The sequence below is a fragment of the Toxorhynchites rutilus genome, chromosome 2 (genome assembly GCF_029784135.1).
Source record: "Toxorhynchites rutilus septentrionalis strain SRP chromosome 2, ASM2978413v1, whole genome shotgun sequence".
NCBI classification, from domain to species: domain Eukaryota; kingdom Metazoa; phylum Arthropoda; class Insecta; order Diptera; family Culicidae; genus Toxorhynchites; species Toxorhynchites rutilus.
In genome coordinates, this window is record NC_073745.1 from 100,871,245 (window position 1) to 100,896,706 (window position 25,462).

The following is a 25,462-nucleotide window of genomic DNA, read 5'->3' on the forward strand; positions in this document are numbered from 1 at the left end:
CTTTCAACTCCAACCAAAAGGCATCCTTAGTTTAGTGTCGTTTTGTGCTCTGAAATCTTCAGCCCCTAAACTTTTTCACATCATATCTCCTGAACCTAATTCCGATAAAACTTCAAAGGTTTCTCCAACGAAACAATATTGACTCTCAAATGAAGCTTTTCGCATCCTATTCGTTTCAGCCGTTTCCGAGAAATCTGAACCGCAACATTGGTTTCTGGTTAAGAAAAAATGTGGTCTTTTATGGTGCTTTTTTGTAAAATTAATTTTTCTCACTTGTTTATGTAGTAGCTGTGTAGCTTTTTCAACTCATTAAGAATCAGCTGGGTGTGAATTGAAATGTTTATCGTCTATTAATCTCGTTTTGACGTGGTGAAAATATACTTCTTTACCATTACAAATGGAAACGAGAATGTTGTTCAGAAAAATATAATTATTTATGTGTTGAAAGGAGCGATTCGAGGAGAACCACTGACGGAAGAATCTACAGATGATTATCAAACGCGTCATATGCAAAAAAAAATAATACTTTCAAAAATTTCAGTTTGCCTTCATTAGTACATTTGAACAATTTCACCCGGATCAATTTGCCCGCGGATGACGGTACACCTACCCTACACGCATTCTAGTTTAACCAAAATTTGATCGTAACACCCTTTATCCCGCCAATCATCTAAGAAAGTTTGTTTTCTTTCAAAATGACTAAAACACAAAGTTACGAATATAGACAATTTTTAATGATCCAAAATATTTCAACTCATTCAAATAAGAACTTGTAGTATGAATAACAGACTATACTTTCATATGAATTTGGTTCACTTTGTCCTGACTTACAGTTACAGGTTCCGCAGCTATGGTTGTATTCCCATAGTTGACGATGCAATCGTTATAATTTTATATCTATAGTGATAATTTTGATTACGACCAACAGATCTCTGTGGGTATGTACATGTATATGAAATTGGCTTTTCTCTAGTTGCCTCGAATGCTCATGCACTCATTTTAATTTTTTTCTATTGTATAAGTACATTTCATGAAAAAGAGCAAACTAAACGGCATCACATATTTTTTCAGTGTATCTTAACTATACAGAAGGTGTTACAACTGTTTTTTTTATTTCAAAGCTAGAAACTTTGCACATGTTGGAGGGAGAAATGTGGAAGAAGGAATCTCTTTACGACCAACAAGTCTGTTTTCTTTACTCATTTCTTAGTCTATTAGTATCTTTTTTCCGTAACAAATAATATTTACAGTGGATTTCATTTAATTTGTGTGTGTGTGTGCTTTCAAAACTCGTTTTAAATTTGTTCGGCGCGCTTGCTCCGCCATAGTCTAGTGATTCAACCTTTTTACTTTCACCTCGGATCAGCGAAACGGACACGAAAATCCTGTACGTTGTGCAAAAACTGTCGCTCGTTAGTTTCAAGATTGCCCATTTTGTTCCGTACAGTCAAGGATTTGGACAACGAAAGGATTTTCATTTCCGCTTTGTTGCTGTTGCCAACGCATACATACACACACAGCACGTGTGGGGGTATTTATGTATTATTCAACAGCATAAGCAGGAGCGTTCCGTTTCGAACCGAGGATCTTTTGTTTTTCTGAATCCGCTAAATCTGTGTGTCGTCTTCGTCCTCGTCGTGATTTTTCGTCCCATCCAGCCCTGGAAACATGGTCTTGCACTCTCTGTCGTCCTTATCTAGTTTACAATGTGCATTCACAGATAAGCAGACTTGTATTTAGCTTCGAATGAACAATTCTAGGCGACATATGCTCACTACCTATTTTTGTTATTTCAAGTTTATTCCTAACAGATGATAGTTTCTTGTTCCGGATTCTACACGATGTGATGTTCTGATTTCATCGAGCATCCTTTTGAACTAACTCTAGCTTAATCGAATCTACATCACTTTGTACAGTAGGGGTTATGTTTCATCTTCGAATCGTTTCAGCTCATCGTTTTATCCTCAGCTGTCGTGACACGGATTGAAAACATTTCGTGAAATGACGATGATGTTTATTTGAATGCAATACGAGCTTTTAATCGAATGGATTTGAATTTCGAACTTCTTATCTTTCAATGCAGGTTGGCATGAATTGTGATGTTCCCCAACATCACATTGGAATTCAGCTAAACACTTGAAAAATAATTTTTTATGTTGTGATATTGAGATTGTACAAATAAAGAGATCTGAAAAATTAGTTCCAGAGTCTAAATGTCAATACCCTTCATGGACTTATTTGTTGTCACTTTTTCCCTATCTCATTAGCTTGATTGCAGAAAATAGATCGCAGCTAGTGCAACGTTGCACATTGGCTTTGTCATTAATCTCACAACGGCTCGATTGATTCTTGGTCATTAGCAGGGTGGCCACCCTTCTTTCTTCCTTCGATTTCCATTACACCACCCCTTCACCCAGGATAGTGATTACAGCTATTGTTCGTTACGGTTGACTTATTTTGACTTCCGGAAAGACTAGTGTAGCGATGACCAGGGTGGGCTATTATTGCTGACGCCGCTGGTGGCCATTCCGCTCGCAACCATCCACGTTTTTAGTTAGTGCGAGTCGCTCCTCGAGCGAAACCGGCGAGATCTGCTGTGCGGTTAAACTGCCCGGATGATTGATACTGTTCCGGGCATGGTGATGGCGGCTTCCGTTGAACGATGTCTGCTGGGTGTGCTGGAATGAGAGAGAAAGTGCAGCCGGGATGAGAAATTATTCAAAGCGGGCGGAAAACAGCAACCGTCTGTTTAGTGTCAATTTCAAAATTAATTGGATTATGATACAGCTTCACGGGCATTAGTTGCTGGTAATAAAAAGCAACCTCCAATGGAAGCGAACTGGTGTGTTCGAGTGTAGATTATGAACTTTAAAAAAGTCATGAATTTATGTGGTGGGGGAAGACATTTAGAAAAGTCCGTAAGGTGTAAGGAGTCCTAAACGGTGTTGATTTTTAAATTGGTTCATCGTGTTTTATTACAAGTTCAAATTAATTTCAAGATACGGGAATCGAAATTGATGTTCCGACTTATTCTTTAATGTCAAATCCGTCTGTTGGATATCGAAGTATAATGAGTGGCAGCTATCTTTTATTGAGTCCAACATCATAGAGATGCATGCAAAGACACATTACTCAGTTCTACGATAAATTAAACGCAGTTGACATTCACGAGTCATCTGATCGGAATATCGACAAGGTACTAAAGCTAGACAATATTCAAGAAATGCCACACTAAAACCTTCTTTTTTCCCAAATAACGGGTGTTAAATAAAAAATGAGAATTTTTTCAATCACATATAAAAAAAATTATTTTTTTTCACCGATTTCAGTATTTTTGACGTAGGACTACGTCTAACCGGAAGATATAGGGGGTGAAATGGAAATCTAGGCACTGAACAAGTAGGAAAAAATGCAAGATTTGGAACGCTTATAACTCGAGCATTTCTCAATAGATCGCAAAGGTTTTGGCATCAATTGATAGGAAATATATCTACGCATCTATCATAACGAATAACATTTCATTTTTCTTGAGATAAATAATTGAATAATTGTGAAATATCAAGCATTGTCAAAATGCACTATGTGCCCATTTTTGATTGGTCCATTTTGTGCTCCTCAAATCGTACCGACCAAAACGGGCAACCAGAGCAGCAGCGAAATAGAATGAAGCACGATTGGAAAGGAAAAAGAAAAAATATGAACGAAACATTGGTCGCAGTCTCACACATGCGTAATTCTCGAGCCAGCCAGTCAGCTTAAAAATCCCCGCTCCGCTGCCGTAACGATCATTCTCATTCAAACCGTACACCACATCGGTTCGCATCACAACACATCAACAAACCAACCCAAGCAGCCATGTCTGGACATGGTAAAGGAGGAAAAGTGAAGGGAAAGGCAAAATCCCGCTCGAACCGTGTTGATCTGGAGTTCCTCGCAAGGGTAGCTAGGCCGAGCGCGTTAGTACCAGTGCACCAGTCCACCTAGCCGGCGTTATATAGTTTCGGCCGCCGAAGTGATCAAGTTGGCTGATAAAGCTGCTCGCGACGATAAGAAAAACCGCATTCAGAACAGAACACATCAAGACGACAACAGGCAGTTGCAGCGTGTGGCGAGTGGCAAACGCAATCGCAAAACGGCATCAGGTAGCAGAAGAAAAAAGTTTGTTGTTTATACAAACTGCTTTGGTGGCAAATCCAGAACAAGGCGGCATCGAGGGCGTTCGAAATGGTTTTTTTCAAAACCACGAGTACAAAGTTTTCTAAATTGGAACCATTCCATAAAACAAGGCGCTTTTCAGGGCCATTAAACCTTCCAAAAAAGAGTTTAGGAAATACAGTTCAATGCTTTCTAAAACAATATCCAAAATAATAACAAAACACAAATTGATTTTTTCATAATTTGTTTGCCAGGATATGATGAGTATGTGAATTTGGCAGAATTGCTTCTAGATTGAAAGTACAGTAATTTACACTTATCTCGACATTTAGCTAATTGGACGGACATGTAATTCGACATATTTAGTTGGACATTTTTGTAAACATAGAGTTCGGGGTCCAAATTATGACCCCACATTGAAAGTCGACACTGTACCACTGTCATCGCAAATGTTCAATTACAGGTTAAAATTACCTCCAATCGGATACTGAGTGGTGGTAATGCGACGTGCCATTGAATGTAATTTACTGTAAAATATGTCACAAGCTGGATGGGAAGAAAATTTCCAACTGTGAAAGCTGTGGCGAGTGGCAAATGCAATCGCTAAACAGAAAGGTTTAGCCGAACAAGATGGGGATATCGAGTGATAACAAAACAATAAACTCTTTAGATTGAAGATAATTTTGTGATCCTGAAAAGGACCCTTTTTAGCCTGCATGTGAATCCAACGAGTGAACAAATCGTAATGAATGTATTTTTTTGCCATCGCTCCCTTTTAACGCTCATTCATTCGTCTCGTTGGACTCGCCCCTTTGGCTGAATCTGCCGATTTGTCTCTATCCTGTGAGTGTGTACTGCTAGAGTATAATACACGCGGACCCCAAAAAAATATCTTATTTTCTTTCAAACCGTAAACCCGTGTGGTTGTACGGCATCGGCATCGTAACAAAGGAGTACAAGTTAAGGGAAAAGCAAAGTCTCACTCGAACCGTGCAGGTCTCCAGTTCCCTGTTGGTCGCATTTACTGATTGCTCCGCAAGGGTAACAAGGCCGAACGGATTGGTGCCGGAGCACCAGTATACCTAACAGCGATTATAGAGTTTCGGCCGTCGAAGTGCTCGAGTTGGCTTGCAAAGCTGCTCACGACGATCAGAAAACCCGCATCAAGAACAAAGCAGCTTCGGTTCGGCGCTCATCAAGGCAACAATTAGTTTCAGTGAGTGGCAAAGTGTTTCTCCGGCACGTCGCATTAAATGTAATTTACTGAACAATATGTCACAAGCTGGATGGGAAGAAATTTTCCAACTGTGAAAGCTGTGGCGAGTGGCAAACGCAATAGCTAAACAGGAAGGTTTAACCGAACAAGATGGGAATATCGAGTGATAACAAAAACACAACACCAAAGGTTCTTTTCAGAACCATCAACATATTCATAAAGAGTAAACAGTAAACTAATCCATTTTTCAGGTAGATAGGTAGGTATTCACGTAGGAGAAGAAAATAAAATAATATATTTAAAATATATATTTAACAAAAGCTGTCCCCTTTGTATAGTCCTACGTCACTCCGGTTATGTCCCCGACATTACCCACCCGTCTTTTTATTAATAACATAATGTATTTTCTTCAAAAAAATGTCAGTGAATGTTTGAGTAAGGGCCGTGGTCTGTTGTTCGACGCAACTTTGTCGCGATGCTCTCACAAGAACGATGTACGGCACTTACGTCCATTTTCCAGTTACAATTCCGAATTATTGTAGTCAGTTGCTTCGTGTCCTTGGCCCTCCAATTGTTTTTATACACTAGGGCACTGAGTGAGCCAAAGGAATCCTCTATTGGGCGGCATTTGGGCAAGTTTGTTGGGTTACGATCTTTCGGCACGAACGGTATCTTTTTCTCCTCAAGATACGCCAGCGTCTTCTTGGCGTAATGGGAAGACGCCTTGTCCGGCCAGAAGACGTACTTCCCATCCGCGTGATGCTCGTACAGGAACGGCAGCAGGATTTTATCGAGGCACTCTTCTCGAAAGATTTGTTGGTTGATTGCCAGACCGCTCGGCTTAAACCAAGGCATTGAAATGCTCCGGTCGGAAATGGCGATGTACAACATAACCTTTTTTTCAAACTTGTGCTTGAACTTGTATTTCACTTCAGGCGGTGTGGATGACTTGTCGCTGGAGTAGTAATTATCATTTCTTGGAATATGCGTTTTGGACAGCTGAAAATAGCTATCGTCGTCCAGAACGAAAGACATGCCGCGGTATTTTTTGGTCATCCACCATGATTTGACCGTCTCAATCTGCTCCTCCGTGTACTCGGGCGACCTCGTCTTCTTCCTGCAGACGATTCCTTCCATCTTGAGGGTCCGATGGATCAATACGTGGGAGCAGCCATATTTCCGACCGGAGTCACGCAGGCTGGTTGCGTCCTTGTTGTCAAACAGCTTCTTTAACGATGTCTTACTCTGCTTCGTCATTATCGTCACCGGACGACCACTTCCGACCTTCCGCTCTACGTTCAGGGAACCCAGGATACGATATACCGTACTGACAGGTACATTTTCTTCCTTAAAATGTGCCACCGTGAACTTTTTTCCTTGTTGGAAATGCGTTTCGTAGAACCGTACAATGCGTTCGCGGAGCACGTGCTGTTTCGACGCCATCTTTGCTTTGACTAAATTCAAACTAGCAAAACCAAACACGCCTACTGTTTCTAGGGGGCCCAAAGAGCAATTTTCTTGGAGAAAGAAAATTTCACGCTCTTTATTTGAGTTACTGAAAGGTATTGAAAAAACATACTTATGTTTATGTAAAGTATATTGGGATAATGTTATAATCAGTAACAATGTTTTGGGATCGATAGCAGGTGTCTGGCCAGATTCCAGACCAGAAAAGTTGGATTGACACCATCTCGAATTCTGCATGAATCTTTTCACTGTTGGTCGAGCATTTTCAAACACTTTTGATGCTTGATCAAAGAAAATCCGTTCTCGATGGCCTGCGTTGCTTTTTCAAGCTCCTCCTTCTTCCAACGTTGTCTGTCCCTCCTCTTCTTGTACTTCAGCGGCATCTGGAATCAATTAGACCAAAGAAAAGTCTCAAACCTGTAGGACCAATATGACCATATGACAAAATCACCCCGTGTTACCCTACTTGTTTTTATCACTGCGTGTTGAGTACACAGATGTCACCCAGACAGATTGTCGTCACTTTCTTATTTCCCAACCTTAAAAATTTGGACATGTGGCAAACTGTATTAGTGATAGATAGAGTATCCAGGTCAAAATTGGCCGTGAGGACTGTAATCAGAGAAAATTCACGCAGCCGAATATTTTTTATAACATTATTCTTTTTATTTTTTGAGTATTTCGTATCGTAGATTGAAAAAAATATAAATTGGAATGGCAGACAAAAGACAAAAAAAGAAAAACAACACAAAAAGGAGAAGGGAGAAGGAAGATGTGAGGTGCGTGGAAGAAAATTTACATGTACAATGCCCTACTGTCCAGCTGTAGGAACTTTGCTGGACAGGAAAAGGGGACGGAAAAGCGAGCATAGTGCGGCTACCCTCTATCAGAGTTGTGTTACTACCAACGAGCTTGAGACTGGTTTTGTAGTGCTGGGTAGAATGTGCCAACGCGTAATCGGCTGGTTGCTGATCAACGCAAGGATAAGTAGACTGAGGATCAAGGGCCGTTTCTTCAACTACAGTACCATCAACGTTAATTGCCTACACGAAGGGAGACTCTATATTTCACGAATATATATTGCTTATTTTTTCCTTCAGTTATTTTCCTTAGCGAGTTGACATTGAAATCATAACCACACACCCAAACAAAAAGTAAATAATTCTGAAAGTTACGTCTCACTACTCGTCTCACGTCATGTCCTGAAAGTGTCAAGAACGAAACACCTATAGTTCAGCATCTTGGACCGGTGATGGGGCCGAATAGTTTGCGTACGTTTCAAATGATAACGGCCAACGATGTGTAAACTTTGCAGCCTCTCGTGGTTTGGTAGTCCGAAGTAATTGCTTCCCCCGCATATCCAAAAAGCTACTTGGAGATCACCTGACCAGCACACAGAAAATCAAACCGACCAAGTACTAATCGACGGAAAATTCTTCCAAGACTTCATCAATGTTCGTACGAATCGCAGTGCGAATATAGATTCGGACCACTACCTAGTGGCAGTATGCGTGCGCTCAAAACTCTCAACAGTGTACCGTTCTGAATCATATTTCGGACGCTTAAGGTATATGATGCAGAAAACAGATCTATACTTTATGTACAGGTATTATTTGATTGATATTTTTAATAAATTAGTTCAACATGCTTCTAAGCTTTCTACTTTGGTACCTATTTGATTGGAAACATAAAAAAATCATCGAATAAAATGCTTTTCAAATGAAGCGAATAAGAATCAAATTTCGGACAGATTGAATTCAAATTTCGGACACTTTATTTTGTAATTTTTTGGACGAAAATTACATTACACTTGATTATATTTTGTGGTGTCCCAGTGTCCCACAGCACTTACTTAGCAATCACAGTAAACTGTTAACGATGATGAGAACTGATGAAACACGGGAGGAATTTAAATATTTATGAACGGGTAAATTCTACGTGCTCACGCTAAGGAAACGTCAAACACAAACGAACATGAGTAGTGTTGTAAGATTTCTGCCGATTATGTTATAATTTAAATGTAGTTCTCATGTGAAATGATAGTGAAACCAAGGGATTACTCTAAATCAATTGTTATATTAATTTGATAGTGTCCGAAATATGATGTTGTCCGAAATATGATGTTGTCCGAAATATGATTCAGAACGGTAGATCACGAGACGAAGTCGAACGCCACGACCCAACACTGAGCAACTACGTAACACCGCTGTTGCCATGGAATTAGGGATTGTTAACCGATTTTACCGGTAATACCGGGTCATTTTCTATTTCCGAATTACTGGCAATTTTACAATCAATAACCGATAATTTCGGTATTTTTTGTTGTTACACCATAAATAATATTTGTCTTTATGCTGCTTTGAAATATTGCTCGAAAATTAAAGAAGATCGAAAAAACATAACTGGCAGTGTTGCGCCGATTCTACGACCTCCGAACTTCAGTTCAAAGATCGCTGCTCGATCGGAAAACGAAACACAAGATAAGCTTCAGCGATGATGAATTGGCAGCGATAAAGGAATTGATTGATGCCCTCGAACATGTTCTGGTAGGTGTTCAACTGCTATTGCGGAAGAAATGTACCCTTTATGAAACTGGCGTCAGATTTCAATTTATGCTAGAACAGCTATTGTGACACAATTGGTGATGACTTTGGCGTCTTCTAATCTATATCGGATCTCATTAACAAAGTTTCGAGAAGAGGGAAACGCCCGTTCAGAGTCCAATTATGTCACGTCACGCACTGCATTGGTCAAGCAGGCATTTGAAATTGTTCCTGACTTGATCAAATTTGACGATGATGATATTGATTCAGTAGCTGGACAACAGGAGGAAAAAATCCACTGGATGATGCGAAACCTGCAGAAAAATTGAGCACCAAGGAAAAACGTGAACGAAGATTGAAAAAATCAAAGGTATCAACGTCCAGCCCAAGCTCAACGTCTACCAACGATTGATGAAAACCCTCGGACAAGAGTGTTCGTACAGAGGGCATCAGAGACAAATCATGACAATGGTATTCGATACTCTTCGTACTGTACGTTCAACATAATTGGACTCTGAAAAGGCGTTTTTCTCTCTCTTCTGTAAAGTTTGTTAATGAGATCCGATATAGAATAGAAGACGCCAAAGTCATCACTAATTGTGTCACGATAGCTGTTCTAGCATAAATTGAAATCTGACTTCAGTTTCATAAAGGGTGCATTTCTTCCGCAATAGCAGTTGAACAACTACCAGACCATGTTCGAAGGCATCAACCAATTCCTTTATCGCTGCCAATTCATCATCGCTGAATGAGATCCGACCTAGATTAGACGATAAAATTGACATTCTCTGTGTCCTTAAGTATTACTTTAACCATCAAAAACATGCAAAATGTTTTTTTGTAAACTAATCTTACTATAAATAAAATCGCTAAAAAATAAAGCGCGGTCGTCGTGAACAGTCGTAAACGGTCGTAAATGTTCGTATTCTTGACGTAAACACAAACATAGTGAGAGAGTGAGCAGTGAGCAGCTGCGATGCGTTTTTTGTGTGAGAGAGTGTGTGCGTCTGCGTTGTTGCGAGAGTCTGTTTGAGTGCAACAGCAAAGCTATTCCAATGACTTTGCGGTAAACTTATTAAAACATAGAATTGGGCCGCTAGTCATTATAAATAAAAGCCGTTTCTTCAAGAAAATGGGTTGATTTTAAAGAATGTTTTTTTACCGGTAATTTACCGGTTTCACCGGTAATGGAATTTTCATTAAAGAATAACCGGTTCTGAAATTTTGGCACGGTAATGCAATCCCTACATGGAATACTCGCACGCACTGGAGCCAGCGCTATCAACGGAAGAGCAGCTAGGTTCAGCTACTCCTGAAGATGACTGGAGGGATTTTCGTACATCCATAGGTTGGACCGCTATGACGGAGCGAAGTACGACGGTCCCGAACCGGAGGAATGACTGGTTTGACGGCGAATGCAAGCAGTTGGTTGCGGAGAAGAATGCAGCGAGAGCGAAAAAGGCTGCTGCGCTGTACGAGAGCTAACGTGGAACACAGACGTGGATACAGACAGGCGAGGAACAGGCAAAATTCGATCTTCCGCACGAAAAAACGCCAGCAGGAACACAGCGATCGCGAAGCGATGGAACACCGGTACCACGTGAACGATGCACGGAAATTTTAAGGTAATATTATATTATCAGGCACGTAGCGTAACCGGCACGGCACGTTTCATGCAAGACAAATATTATTGCGTGTATTTCAAATGTGTATGCGTATATTACATGGAACACAGTTCATTCGTATATTCTGAAACGGAGCTGAAAATACAACATATACCCGTTAATTACCAGCTGTTCGAAAAATCGAACAGCAATTTTGAGAATTTTTAATGTTTACACACCATCAGTTTCATTTGATTTTGTTGAAATTTATTGGGCGAGTTTATCCGGTTTAAAGTAATGAAAAGCGAATGGTGTTTTAAATTTCAATAAAACAAACTAATAAAATAAACAATTGAATTTTCTTACAGTATAACTTTGATAAAAGATGTAAAACTCTATATTGAACCATCTATAGGAAAAAAATAATGGGGAAATGAAATGTTCGTACAATCGAACATTGGCCATAACGCACCTTTTTTTTGTTGTATAATATCCAACACATATGTCCTCCACCATCCATTCAAGATTGTTTATTTCGAATTCCATGTGCAAAATGGAAATGCAAGAATACAATTTTGAATGTATCGAATAATCTAGCAAATCTTAAGGATAAGATACGTTTTTGTTCGCAACCGCCTAAGGCGTTCGGTCCAAACTCGAGAGTGAAGAAGCTGAAGCAAATCATCGAGAACGACGATTTTGATGAGATTGCCGGTTCCGGTGAGATATTTCACCGGTGAAGAAAACCTTAATGACGATTATACTTCACTTTATGACAACCTCCCTTTGAGGAATGCCATTGTTTTTTCGCAGCGTGTTTGTACTTTGCAGGCTTTAGAAAATGTTCGATTTTTGGGTAAATGTACAATGCAAAATGGTCCAGGAGATGTATTTATGTGGAAATTAGCATTTAGTTATTCTCTAGACAAAAACTATCTTAGACAAAGTTGTTACATATGATAGAGCGCTCATTTTTATGTTATCAAAAATAGGGTGACCAAAATTGTTGATGAAATAAAAAAATCTATCTTTTTTATCTTCATAGATGGAGATTAGCATAGTTCAACAATGTTGTTGTCCCAGTTATTTAAAACATCTTTGTAGAACAAAGTTTTTTTCTATCTCTTGAAATAACTGATCTAGCGCCTTTTTTCTAAGTTATGTTAGGGTCACTATGAAAAAAACTGTTTTTTTCTATAACTTTTATATTTCAAATTCTACATACAAACTGTCTTCGGAAGACTTTTAGGGCTTGCTAACACAAACATTTTGCGATGCAGAACTTGCCAATATCTCAACTTAACTCAAAGTTATTGATATTTCTTCCCAAATAATACGCTCTCTTCAACTGTTTGTCATTCTTTCTGGGGAAAACATAAACAATGGCATTTGAAAGAGCATATTTCACTCTACATGATGTGTGATTTTCAATACTATGTTATTTTTTATGTTTGAGTAAATTCAAATTGAAATCATGAATTTTTGGGTAGAAAAACATCAATAATTTTAAGTAGGACTAAGATATCGACAAGTTCTGCATCGTAAAATATTGGTATTGATAAGCTCTAAAAGTCGTATGAAGACAGTTTTGATATAGAACTTTTATATTTCATATTCTACATCAAAACTGTCTTAGTACGACTTTTAGAGCTTATCAATACCAACATTTTGCGATGCAGAACTTATCAACATCTTAAACCTACTCAAAGCTATCGATGTTTTTTTTACCTAAAAACTCATGGTTTCAATTTTATTTTGCTCTAACACACAAAACAACATAGTTTTGAAAATCACATATTATATAGAGTGAAATTTGTTCTTTGAGATTCTGTCAACAAACATTTTTTATGATTGCACCAGAAGGAATGACAAACAAATGAAAAAAGCGTGTTTTTGGGGGAAAATATCAATGACTTTGGGTGAAGTTGAGACATTTACAAGTTCTGCATCGTAAAATGTTTGTACTAGTGAGTTCTAAAAGTCTTCCGAAGACAGTTTGTATGTAGAATTTGAAATATAAAAGTTAGAGCAAAAAAAAAACAGTTTTTTTTCATGGTGACCCTAACGTAATTTAGAAAAAAAGGCGCTATATCAGTTATTTCAAGAGATAGAAAAAAAACTTTGTTCTACAAAGAAGTCTCAAATAACTGGGACTACAATATTATCGAATCATGATTACCTCTATCTATAAAGATAAGAAAGTTAGATTTTTTATTTCATCCACAATTTTGGTCACCCTATTTTTGATAACATAAAAATGAGCGCTCTATCATATGTAACAACTTTGTCGAAGACGGTTTTTGTCTAGAGAATAACTGTTGAGCTCTAAATGCTAGTTTCTACTTAAATACATCTCCTGGGCCATTGTGCAATGGGAAAGAAATAATTATTGAACATTGAAATTTTTCCACCACCAACAAAAATTATGTTTTACAGGTTGGTCGCTAATGGTCAAAAGTCGGAAACCGCAGAAAAGTCAAATGTTGTGACGTTGAAAAAGTATTTAAAGTATTTAAAGACTGGCAATACGTGAATTTAACACTATAATATTCCCCAACTGATGATTCCTGTAGGAATTTTTTCTTCACTTGAATAATGATTTGCTTTACAATTCTATTTTTACATTTGCTTTTTGGAAATCGTGTGATTTAGACATGAAAACGTGATTAAACGCGTTTTTCGTGATTCAAAACGTTGTCGCAACTCGCTAGAATGGGTCATATTACGTGTTTTTTTAGTGGTAAAGTGTCACATATAAATAAATAATAATAATAATATTACGTGGTGCAGTTTTTACATTTTTAAACGGATTTATTTAGCTTGCCCTGTAATTTGTATTTTTGTAACACGTTTGTCTGTAGCGCTTTATCACATTAATAGAAATTTGAACCCCTTCTTGTTGATCAATTGATCTGAAATTTGAAACTTGAAACACACCTTTATCTCTGCAGTTATTAGAAAATTGCGTGTTTACTGATTTTAAAAATCCAAGATGGCGGCCGCTACAAAACGGCGGGTTACATATTTTCTCAAAACCTCTTCAATATGGATTTTTCCCAAACCCCATCAATATTGGTATCAAATGAAAGGGAATGATTAGTAGAGCACTTAACTAGCAGAACACAGTTATACATGAGAAATGCAAATCCAAAATGGCCGTCACAACAAAATGGCGATATATATTTTTTCCAAAACCCAATCATTTAAGGTATTTAATGAAATGGTTCGACTAGTAGAACACAGTTATTTAGAAAAAATGGAAATCCAAAATGGCCGCCACCACAAAATGGCGGATTACATATTATCTCAAAACCCCATCAATATGGGTATTGAATGAAAGGGATTAACTAGTAGAACACAGTTATTTATAAAAAAGTGCAAATCCAAAATGGCCGCCACCACAAAATGACGGATTACATATTTTCTCAAAACAAACCCCATCAAATTGGGTATCAAGTGAAAGGGCTTGACCAGTAAATCACAGCATATTTTTGGAAAATTCGAATCCAAGATGGCCGCTGTAACAAAATAGCCAATTACTTTTTAAATGGTTTCACCCAACTTGACCTGTTTGTATGTCTGTAGGGTTGTCCCAAATTAATAAAAATTTCATCCCGTTCCTTTTGAATTATTGATTTGATATTTGGAACAAACTTTCATCTCTGCTGTCATTATAATACTGTATATTCCATTATTTTGAAAAATCCAATTTGGCCGCCGGTAAAAATGGCTGAATGGCTTCACTAGGAGAACACACTACATTATGAACAACATAAATTCAAAAAGGTGAATGTATTTTTTGTAATCCCCTCAACATCGGTATCGAATGAAATTTTTTGACTTATAGAATACTGTACATCTCCAAAATATTCCGAAAAAAATTAGGTAAGAAATGAATATAAAAAAAGTTGAATGGTTTTATTGTAGAAAAGTATACTAATCATACAAATAATATACTGTAAATTAGAACATAAAAAGTTGTTTTTAATTTTTTTTTAAATTGAAATTGAATTAGAGAATGCCAAACTCAATCGTAAAATTTTGGACAGAATCTGCACGAAAATGTCATGTGACATCTCAATCTGAATGTTTTCCATAAAATAAAATCAATACTCTTAAGATGCGGTAGAAATCGTTACGAACATTTCTTACACTCGTCAGGTGATAGTTGCTCCTGGTGCTCGGGCTCGCGTTCATCCGGGTTGCCGTGTGGTACATCGACCGGTCATCGTAGCCCCTTACCCGGCCGCCCAGCCCGCGAGGGTTCCGCAGACAGTGGCCCTTCTCGAGAGCGTGCTTGAACTCTCGCCGGAATTTACCTGCGGAAGAGCCCGAAATAAAATGGGAAAATTAATTTGGGAATGGCAACGGTAGCTAGAGGGTTTCAATCGAAAGGATGGGAGAGGTGAAGAATGTTTCAGTAATTAAAATTTACAAAAGGTTCTGTGGCAAATTAGTTTGCATGTGAATTTGAAATCAAAATGTTTTCAGAAAATTCCATCTTTCCTAAAAAAAATATTTGCTCACTTGAAAAATTCTGAAAGGGTGAAAAGTGAAATACAAAAACTGTCTCAGATCAATCACGGAATATGAGGGAGCGAACGCAGTCTTTTGAAGATTCCTTAAAACTAATTCAATTAAACAATAATTTCCATCGAAAATCAACTCTCGAGAGTGTAAGCTCAGCTATGTATGACTGGGTGGTAAGTCAATCAAATTATTTGGGATACTCGGAAGTGAACCCTCCCATCAGAAGATAATCTGCCACGTGTTGAGTGAGTCTCATGAAATCCTGAAAACTGCGTCACGTGCTTTTGATGGGATGGATCAGATAGCTACGCCGAGGCTAAACTTAATTTATTGAATTAGATTCACCACAAGAGGTTCATTTAAAATGCTGTTTCTTCTCTTTCGTTGCCCGTTGCCAACATGCATCCGTCAGCTTGGTATAATCATCAGTGACCGACTCCATTAGAATATTCAGTGTCTCGGGAGATGATTTTTCGTCTGTCTGTGAGGCTGAGGATTCAGGTAATCAAATGATTGGATTCAAAAGCCATGATTAATAATACATTGATACTGGAACAGAATCGACATTTTTTCTGTTTCGGAGGGTGGCTTATATTGTTAGTTATTAGCTGACCCGGCAAACGTTGTTCTACCGTTTAAATTAATTCTAGAGAATATTTTGGGTGCTAAATAAAACATAACTAATGTATTTTAAGCGTGTTTGAATGTTTTAACGATCTAAACCATTATTCGAATGTGATCGATAGAAAGAACGAATGAAACGATTTCAATGGAAGTTTGTATGATGTTTCATGATGCAATGTATTTCGTTAATGTAACTGATATGTGTGATCTCATAAAAGTTAAATGTAAAGTGAAAAAAAGTAATAGATTTTCGTCGTAAAGTTGAAAAATGAAATAAAGAAAATCAATATTCATATCGTTCAAATGTTGTCTCGTTGGAGGAAAATACGGGCTTCTCTTTTGCAATATGCACGGCTAAATTTATAACTGCTGGGACTCTTTTATGAATTGGGAAACCAATACGCCAGACAACAATTGAGCTGATGTATCGTTCTTATTTGGAATCGCATTACTTCGTTGTTGTCATTCAATCGATGAGTATTCAAAGCGTTAATCTAATTTAGAATCACAGCCATATTGCCACTTCCTTTATCCACGGACTTGCAAAAGTGATAATTGCTCTTTGCTCAACTGAGGCGAATATGATACTACTCAACGATTTTCAATTTCAATGTCTGCGTTGACATTGACATTACCAGTATTTATATATATATTAGATATTCGCCTACGCTTGTGATCGTGTCGTTGGTGAAATTTCTAGGAAAGCGCCTTATACATATTCCATTTACCATGCAAGGCGATGAAGGTTTCGAATCACCGCATGGACCATACACCATTATTGTGGTAACAGTATCAAACAGTTCTTCATATTCCGGGATCCGATTGGTTTAAAACTCGATCGAATTTCACGATCACTCGATGTCGTTCGAATACATAGAAGACATAGTGTTAACCCTAACTTAACTTTTTTGTCTATAAATTTCCTTGCATTTCCACCAAAAATCTATACATAACATAAAATCATCATAAGACACAATTTTCGTTCAAGATTTATCCTCCAACTGCAGAGAATTTGTTGCTTTTTCACATCGAACACATTTTCTTAAACTTTCATTTAAAAAAAAATGGTTTAAAAGCATGTATTCCTCCCGAATATCCATTTTGCACTTTTGCTTCACAGAAATGGAACACGGAGCTCAATGTTGTCTATGTCGAATTGCGTCGCAAAAATGTCGATTTGCAGAACTCGATCGGACTTGAGTTGAACGTTGAATTTCAGAATTCAAAATTGCAATCCGTTCGGATAATTTTGGCTCTGACGCTGTTATGGCGTTGCTCATGATAGTGTTTCCCAAGTGAATGTATTCCTCCTCAAACCACTTGTGTTGATTAGGTCGTAGGAATCGCAGACCTTTGCGTACATGTCGACCATGAATTGTTGGCACAGCTGACGGTATCGTATAATGACATCATACGATACACATAAAATCCATCGAGCGCTCTGTTTTATTTTATTCGTCTGATATAACTTTTCAAAAATATTATTGCGAAATGGGTAATGATGTTTATAATGAATGGAGTACCTGTGGCAGGATCACGTTGTCTAATGTTTGTGCAATATTCATCTTGTTCTTTCAGAACGGTCGGGCAGATATTTGTTCTGACTTGCATTGTGGTCACACCCATTCTAGAGCTTGCCACTCAGAATACATTCAAGGCGTGTTGTTTGGTATAGAAATCTCAACTAAGTACTACTAAAAATTATGCAAGTAATACTACGATGAGAAAGCGAACGTTGGGAACGTTAGTGCTATTGAAGAAGAACATGTAGAGAGTCGTAGAACGATGTGCGTTAATGATGAATTCCAGATTATTGTTTTTTCTTCGACTCACAATTTCTCGTGTCATTGTGAAGGCACCTTCTATGATTTTAGTAACGCTTGCGCACTGAATCTAGACACGTGCTCTCCAGCAGATGTTTTATCAGAATTGATGACAATAACGTGATTGTCATTTTGTAAACCGAGCAAGTGTGATTTGAAGTATTTCAATAATTCGTTGGGCTCATTCAGAAATATCGCCGGCGATACGCCTGGCTTTAGAGAAGTGAGGTTACTTGCGAATGTGGGGATGAAAGTTCGATCTAGCGCCATATGTCATTTAACAACATAAATAAATTCGTTCTGTTTGAAAAACGACCGACGGTAAAATTATCTGAATATTGTTTGTACTAAACTACTAAAATCGCGATTAAAAATAGGGTGTAGGGTTAAAATTTGTGGTTATATGTATTGTTTGAAGCTAAATTTAAGAAAAAAAAAGTTGATGGGTCTGAACCTAGGGGCACGGACGGGATCTTGACATAGGACTTGATTAGGTGAAGTAATTGCATTTTAATTGAGTTTTTTCATTGAACAAAATCTGTATTTTTTCTATTTTGAAACCCTGGAAATTCTAAAAAGAACTGTTTTTTGTATGAACTTGTATCCTTTAAACGGGTTAGATGAGATAACGTGGTGGAATTCGGGACCACATTCCATTCAAAAATGTACACAAAAATACCATTGAAGCCATTGCTACAATTTTCTTCTGTTCATTCAATTATGCAGAAGAAGACAAGGAGTCTTCATTTATCATTTTTAAACACAAGTCTATATAGTTACGATATACATAAATATAAGCCTAAGTCAAATAAATCTATGACTATAGAAATATATTATAGACTAGCTGACCCGGTAAACTTCGTCCCGCCCAAAATTTATTTTTCGATATCACATCCACGTTTTCTTACTAAGCGCTGTTCATGGGTAAAATCGCAGAATTACTCATTGATTGATTTTCTAATCTACCCTTTAAAATTACCTTTTTCTATAAAATTCCTAGTACTTCTACCAAAACTCGACATTATAATATCAGATTATTTTCAGACACAATTCTCGTTCAAGATTTTTCAACTACTAGCAAATAACATGTTTCTCCGTTACGTTACATGCCAATTTTCATTTAATTTTGTAAAAACATTTATTGCGCCCTATAACCTCTACATGTCAAATTTTTTGTTTTATTTGCTTGATTAATTCTCGAGTAATGCTGAAATTTGTGTTTCATTTATATGGCAGCCCTCCCTTAGAGAGGGGGGTGGATTGTCTAACCACCATAGAATTATTTATTGCTCCCTTACACCTCCATGTGCCTAATTTGGTTTCATTTGCTTGATTAATTCTCGAATAATGCAGAAATTTGTGCTTCATTTGTATGGCAGCACCCCCTATGAGAGGGGGGAGGGGTATCCAACCTCCATAGAAACATTTATTGCACCCTAAAGTTTCCTTTCGCCTAATTTGGTATAATTTTCTTGATTAATTCTCGAGAAATGCAAAATTATGGCCGACCCCACCCATAGAGAGGAGGGAGGGTAATCTAACCACCATAGAATCATTTATTGCACCCTAAAACCTCCAAACGACTTCGAATTTCGTTTCATTTGCTTGATTAATTCTCGAGAAATTTAGAAATTTGTGTTTGATTGGTATGGCAGCCCCCCTTATAGAGGGGGGAGGGGTCTCAAACTGTCACGAAAACCTTCCCCGACCCCCAAAACCCCTACATACCAATTTTCATGTCGATCGGTTCAGTAGTTTCCGAGTTCATAAGAATCAGACAGACAGAAAGACAGAAAGACAGAAAGATAGAAAGACAGAAAGTCAGAAAGACAGAAAGACAGAAAGACAGAAAGGCAGAAAGACAGAAAGACAGAAAGACAGAAAGACAAAGACAGAAAGACAGAAAGACAGAAAGACAGAAAGACAGAAAGACAGAAAGACAGAAAGACAGAAAGACAGAAAGACAGAAAGACAGAAAGACAGAAAGACAGAAAGACAGAAAGACAGAAAGACAGAAAGACAGAAAGACAGAAAGACAGAAAGACAGAAAGACAGAAAGACAGAAAGACAGAAAGACAGAAAGACAGAAAGACAGAAAGACAGAAAGACAGAAAGACAGAAAGACAGAAAGACAGAAAGACAGAAAGACAGAAAGACAGAAAGACAGAAAGACAGAAAGACAGAAAGACAGAAAGACAGAAAGACAGAAAGACAGAAAGACAGAAAGACAGAAAGACAGAAAGACAGAAAGACAGAAAGACAGAAAGACAGAAAGACAGAAAGACAGAAAGACAGAAAGACAGAAAGACAGAAAGACAGAAAGACAGAAAGACAGAAAAACAGAAAGACAGAAAGACAGAAAGACAGAAAGACAGAAAGACAGAAAGACAGAAAGACAGAAAGACAGAAAGACAGAAAGACAGAAAGACAGAAAGACAGAAAGACAGAAAGACAGAAAGACAGAAAGACAGAAAGACAGAAAGACAGAAAGACATAAAGACAGAAAGACAGAAAGACAGAAAGACAGAAAGACAGAAAGACAGAAAGACAGAAAGACAGAAAGACAGAAAGACAGAAAGACAGAAAGACAGAAAGATAGAAAGACAGAAAGACAGAAAGGCAGAAAGACATCACTCCATTTTTATATGTATACTAGCTAACCCGGCAAACTTCGTCCCGCCCATTTACTTGATTAATTCTCGAGTAATGCAGAAATTTGTGTTTTATTTGTATGACAGCCACCCCTAAGAGAGGGGGAAGGGGTATCTAACCACCATAGAAACATTCATTGCACCCTAAAGTTTCCATATGCCTAATTTGGTTTAATTTGCTTGATTAATTATCGGATAATGCAAAAATTTGTGTTTCATTTGTACGGCAGCCCCCTCTAAGAGAGGGGGAAGGAGTATCTTAACACCATAGAAACATTTATTGCATCCTAAAACCTCCACATGCCAAATTTGGTTTCATTTGCTTGATTAATTCTCGAGTAATGCAGAAATTTGTGTTTCATTTGTATGGCAGCCCCCCCTTTGAGTGGGGGAAGGACTGTCTAACCATCATAGAAACATTTATTGCACCCTAAAACTTTCACTTTCAGAGAGGGGCGAGGGGTCTCAAAATATCACGAAAACCTTCCCCGGCCCCAAAAACCCCTACATACGAATTTTCATGTCGATCGGTTCAGTAGTTTCCGAGTCTATAAGAATCAGACAGACAGACAGACATCACTCCATTTTTATATATATAGATAGATAAAAATAGCATTTCTCCTTCGTTGCCACGTTGTCCGGAGCATTGTTTGTAGGGGGTTGTAATAACTTTTTAGCCAGGTGATGTATATTAAGCATCCTATGGCCGTTAGTGCTCTATTGGGAAGCTCGTGTAGCTGCTGTAGTGAACTGATCTCATTGGGTGCTAAGTTCTGCTTATGTATAGGAAATGGAGAGAAGAATGGGCAAGTGCATTCGAGGGAGTGAAACGCGCTTCTAAAGAAGACATTCATATATTAAGATCGTGATTACTCAAGCTATCATAATCGATTTTGAGTAATATGCGTTTGAAAACTCTTAATGAAACATTACATTTTTCGTAGAGTGACCCTCCTATATAGAAATCAAAGACATAGTCCTACGTCAGAAAATTATTCAGATTTTTTTCTGCATAGAAGCACTCTAATCGGTATTAAATATTTAGTAATCGGTTTCCTAGCGGTATCGTATATAGTTTACAACCTATTCCCATGCTTACCAAGTGTTTTGTGCATAATTTCATCAAAATCGGTCGAGCCCTTTCGGAGGAGTTCGGTAACAAACACCGTGACATGTATTGGAGAAGTGTGTAATACCCATCCCCTAAGCGAGAATGGATTTATCTTGACCGTGCTCTCAAAAATTAAAGTAACAACTACGTTAGTACGTAGATTAGTTAACCACCAGTCATCTGTAATCGTTCAGTATTTTAGATATTGAATAGCAAAAGTGCTACGAATTTTATTTTGTAAGGCGCCAAAATTCTATATTTTCCAATTCCAATAGGTGTTAAATGGCCCAGCAGAAGTAAAATATGCTCATAAGCTATTTCTCTCAGAAACTAATAAGCAAAGAGAAACAGCTTGAATGAATGAGAGATTCCATCAATCTATTCACTTTATGCCTACCAGCGAAGCGAATAAACCGTTTCTCCGGTGAGCGCGTTCTCCCATTATTCGTGTATTTTTTCTCCGGTCCGCGCTCTTTTTCTCCTACATTCTCTGAGCACATAATATAGATGCCAGATGTGAAGACATGTTTTCGTTTAGAAGACATTTAATTTTGTGAAAACATACTGAGGTCATTTCAAAGTATGTGAAAACAATTGTTTGTGTGATTTATCGAACATGATTTCGAAATATCGTAATGGTTTGCTCGTTTTTGTTGATTATGATTACATTTGAAGACCTTTATTCGTTTCGTGCAGAAATATTTGAAAAAATCATCTGACATCCCTCACAAGATATTTCTCTTGTGAGAATGTTATCCGGCCGATAGCGAGCAAATTTCCCCGATCGAGGGTATGCCCTTTGGCATTGAGGCATCTTTTCTCGTGTTGTAGACAAAGACCAAGAGTCACAAATGACACGTGTAACAATTCCCAGGAATATCCCTCGGATCGACATTAAGTAAACGATGCTATGGCGAGAAATGCCTGCAGCTAACATATGAAACGCTGAAAATGTAGACTCTGAACGTAACAAGATTTTTCCATTAAATGAGATAGAGAAAGCACTCCACGGATTGCAAGCACATCCAGATGCAAAATTGATGATTTCACGTCTCTCGTTTTGATTATTAGCAGAGCTTTCGGAGGGTCGCTCAGACGCCTCGGGTGTGATTCAATTTACGATTGCGACATGGAGCCCCGAAATTCGTAAGTTTTTTATGTAAAGATTTGGTCGAACCCTTGACTGACCCTTAGAACAATTTTTGCATCGACCACAGATACAAATAAAATCCCACTCTTTGCGGTCATGAATAAACATTGTGTTTACGTCGTGTCCAGAGTGAGTTCGTTTTATAGATCCACACAAGCGACACTGGATGATTGATTGGCCAATCTCCCCGAAACCAAAAACATAATCCGCCTGCTGTCACCAACCGTTGTCGCATTGCAGTTGTCACCGTTAACTTTTTTTTCCCTGAAACTTGGAATGAACATGTCATAATAGGTTGGACGGAAACCTTCCAAATTTGACTCCGAGTCTCGTTGAAGCGAACCCCTGAAGTGGAAGACAATCTCGCTACCGCACTCTGTTTAGATGATAAATGAAACCACGTTCCACAAAAAACGAAACAGAAAAACCACCAAAAATGACGCAGACATGAAATATTAACTGACAAATGAATATGGGGCTCACCGCATGGTTGTTTGTTCGTTTGACTGTTTGCTTGTTTGTTTTCAGTGCTCGTTGACTGAGAGGGGACGACGCACAAATCTAGTCACACCCAGAATCGATTTAAGCCTACAAAGTAACCGCAGGAAGGACAAAACCCGAAAATTTCCAGTGGGAAATAAAAATATCTGACGTTGTCTATTGTGTAAGTCAAACCGTTGGCTGTCATTTTGTTGTGGTTATTGGATGAGATTCTGCTTTTGGTATATTTTTTTAAAGGATTAACGTCCTTATCTCCTGTGGTGATGTAATAACCCGAGATGAAAATCTTGATGAAAAATTCTCATAATACAACATCTGTGCACATGCCAGCATGCGACAGACAGAACAGCTCCCGTCAGTCCCGACGAAGGAAACGGTTCATCGGAAACGAATAATTGAACTTGATTATGGTAAATCACGTCACATTGCGCTTATTAATACGTACGGGATACGGAATGCCACTTGTCCAGTGATTTGGACCACACATCCAACGAGTGAGTCGGGTGCTGTCAGGAAAATTATTAGACGATTTGATGTGGAATATGTTGATTCGGAAATTGGCATAGACAGCGCATATCGACGGCTGGGCGGTGGGAGGAGGTTGTTTGATTGATGTATCCGTTGTGATTAGCGAGAATGAATTATGAATTATCGTGTTGTCATTGTGTGTTGATTTGCAGTGTGTTGTTGTAGAAGAACTATTGGTGCTGTATTTCATCATAACCACACGTCTGTGGAACACGATGTAGATATGATGATGATGATGGCCCACCTCATACCCCTACAAAGGTTTGAGCAGGACGATTTATCTTATAGATAATATTTATTTTCAAACATATTAAGAAGCCAGTATTATAAAAACAAAATCGCAGGCATAAATATCTATCAATAGAACATTAAAAATAGGCATAAATTGCGAAAAAACAAACAATGTTCCTGTCCATATTGACATTGACATAGCCATAGTCTCAACTTCAGGCCCAAAGTTTTTTCCAAGGTATGTCAACAAAATTTCCAACCCGGGAAGATCCTTGACTGATTGGGAATTGAACACAATATCCAAAAGTTTCAACTTAGAACATAAGAAAGATCTGCTACAATCAGAAATAATCGATACAACCATCTGATGAAAGATAGTTTACGACAATTCTGAAAGAGCTATCCCAATTCCAGTTTCCACTTCAGACCCTACAAAAAATTTCATTGTGTGTCAGTTTTCTACCAGTGTTCATTATTAACATTAGTCCAGGCCAACCAAACGCGCGCGAGGCTCAAACTTTCGTTTCTTTTTTTTAATAATCTACAATACAATAAAAAAACATCATCATCATCAGTACGAAGATGATAGCAGTTTGTAAAATTTTTTAAATTTCAATAATTATTAAACATAAATAAATTAATTTACAAAAATTTTTCGAAACCCTGTTTACAAAACAGATTTAACGTGGGAAATACACATTCGCTTAAACTCTGCCATTGTTGCCGCTCGTTTTATTTCCCTGGGCATCGAATTGAAAAAAATGTATTCCTTTGTATAGCAACGAGTTCTGCGACCTACTGAATATAAAGTTAGGTGTTCTTGCATCATCCGCGTTTCTAGTATTGTATTGTAACATCACTTCCTCTTTCAATTCGATCACACAAATATCGAGGCAGCATACTGTATAAAATTTTAAAGATGACCACCATTGTCAAATAGGAAATTCTTTGCTTCACAGATAGCCACTGTAGCGCGTCCAACATCAAATTAGAGGAAGTGTATTTACTACATCTCAAAATCAAATGCATAATTTTATTTTGTAAACGCTGCAATCTCGTTAATTGTGTATTGTTTGCAAGGAATAGGTTCGACGAGCAAAAGTCTATGTGCGGTGAGATCAATGATTTATACAATTTAATTTTACTGTTCACCGTCAGTTCTTTTTTCAAACGACACAAAACGCCGTACTTCTTGGCAAACTTCTTGATGACATTATTAATGTGAGACTTGAAAGTTAAATTGTTATCAATGATAACTCCTAGGTATTTGATTTCATTCACGCGTTCCAATGTCTCACCATCCATTTCAAAATTTACGTCAATACTGG

At 37.9% G+C, this 25,462-nt stretch overlaps 1 protein-coding gene across 7 annotated transcripts in view; it reads right to left on the reverse strand.

The window, feature by feature from the left end:
- Positions 1-793: 793 nt before the first annotated feature.
- LOC129767479 (orexin/Hypocretin receptor type 1-like) overlaps positions 794-25,462 on the reverse strand; it is a 430,709-nt gene continuing 406,040 nt past the window's right edge. For 6 of the 7 annotated variants that reach the window (XM_055768444.1, XM_055768441.1, XM_055768442.1 and 3 more), the window contains 2 exons: positions 15,129-15,304; positions 794-2,678 (listed from right to left, as the gene is read on the reverse strand). In XM_055768444.1, coding sequence (XP_055624419.1) covers positions 2,502-2,678; positions 15,129-15,304 — 353 coding nt within the window. In that variant the 3' untranslated portion in view covers positions 794-2,501. The remainder of the gene's footprint in view (positions 2,679-15,128; positions 15,305-25,462) is intronic. The other variant, XM_055768447.1, reaches the window with a different exon arrangement.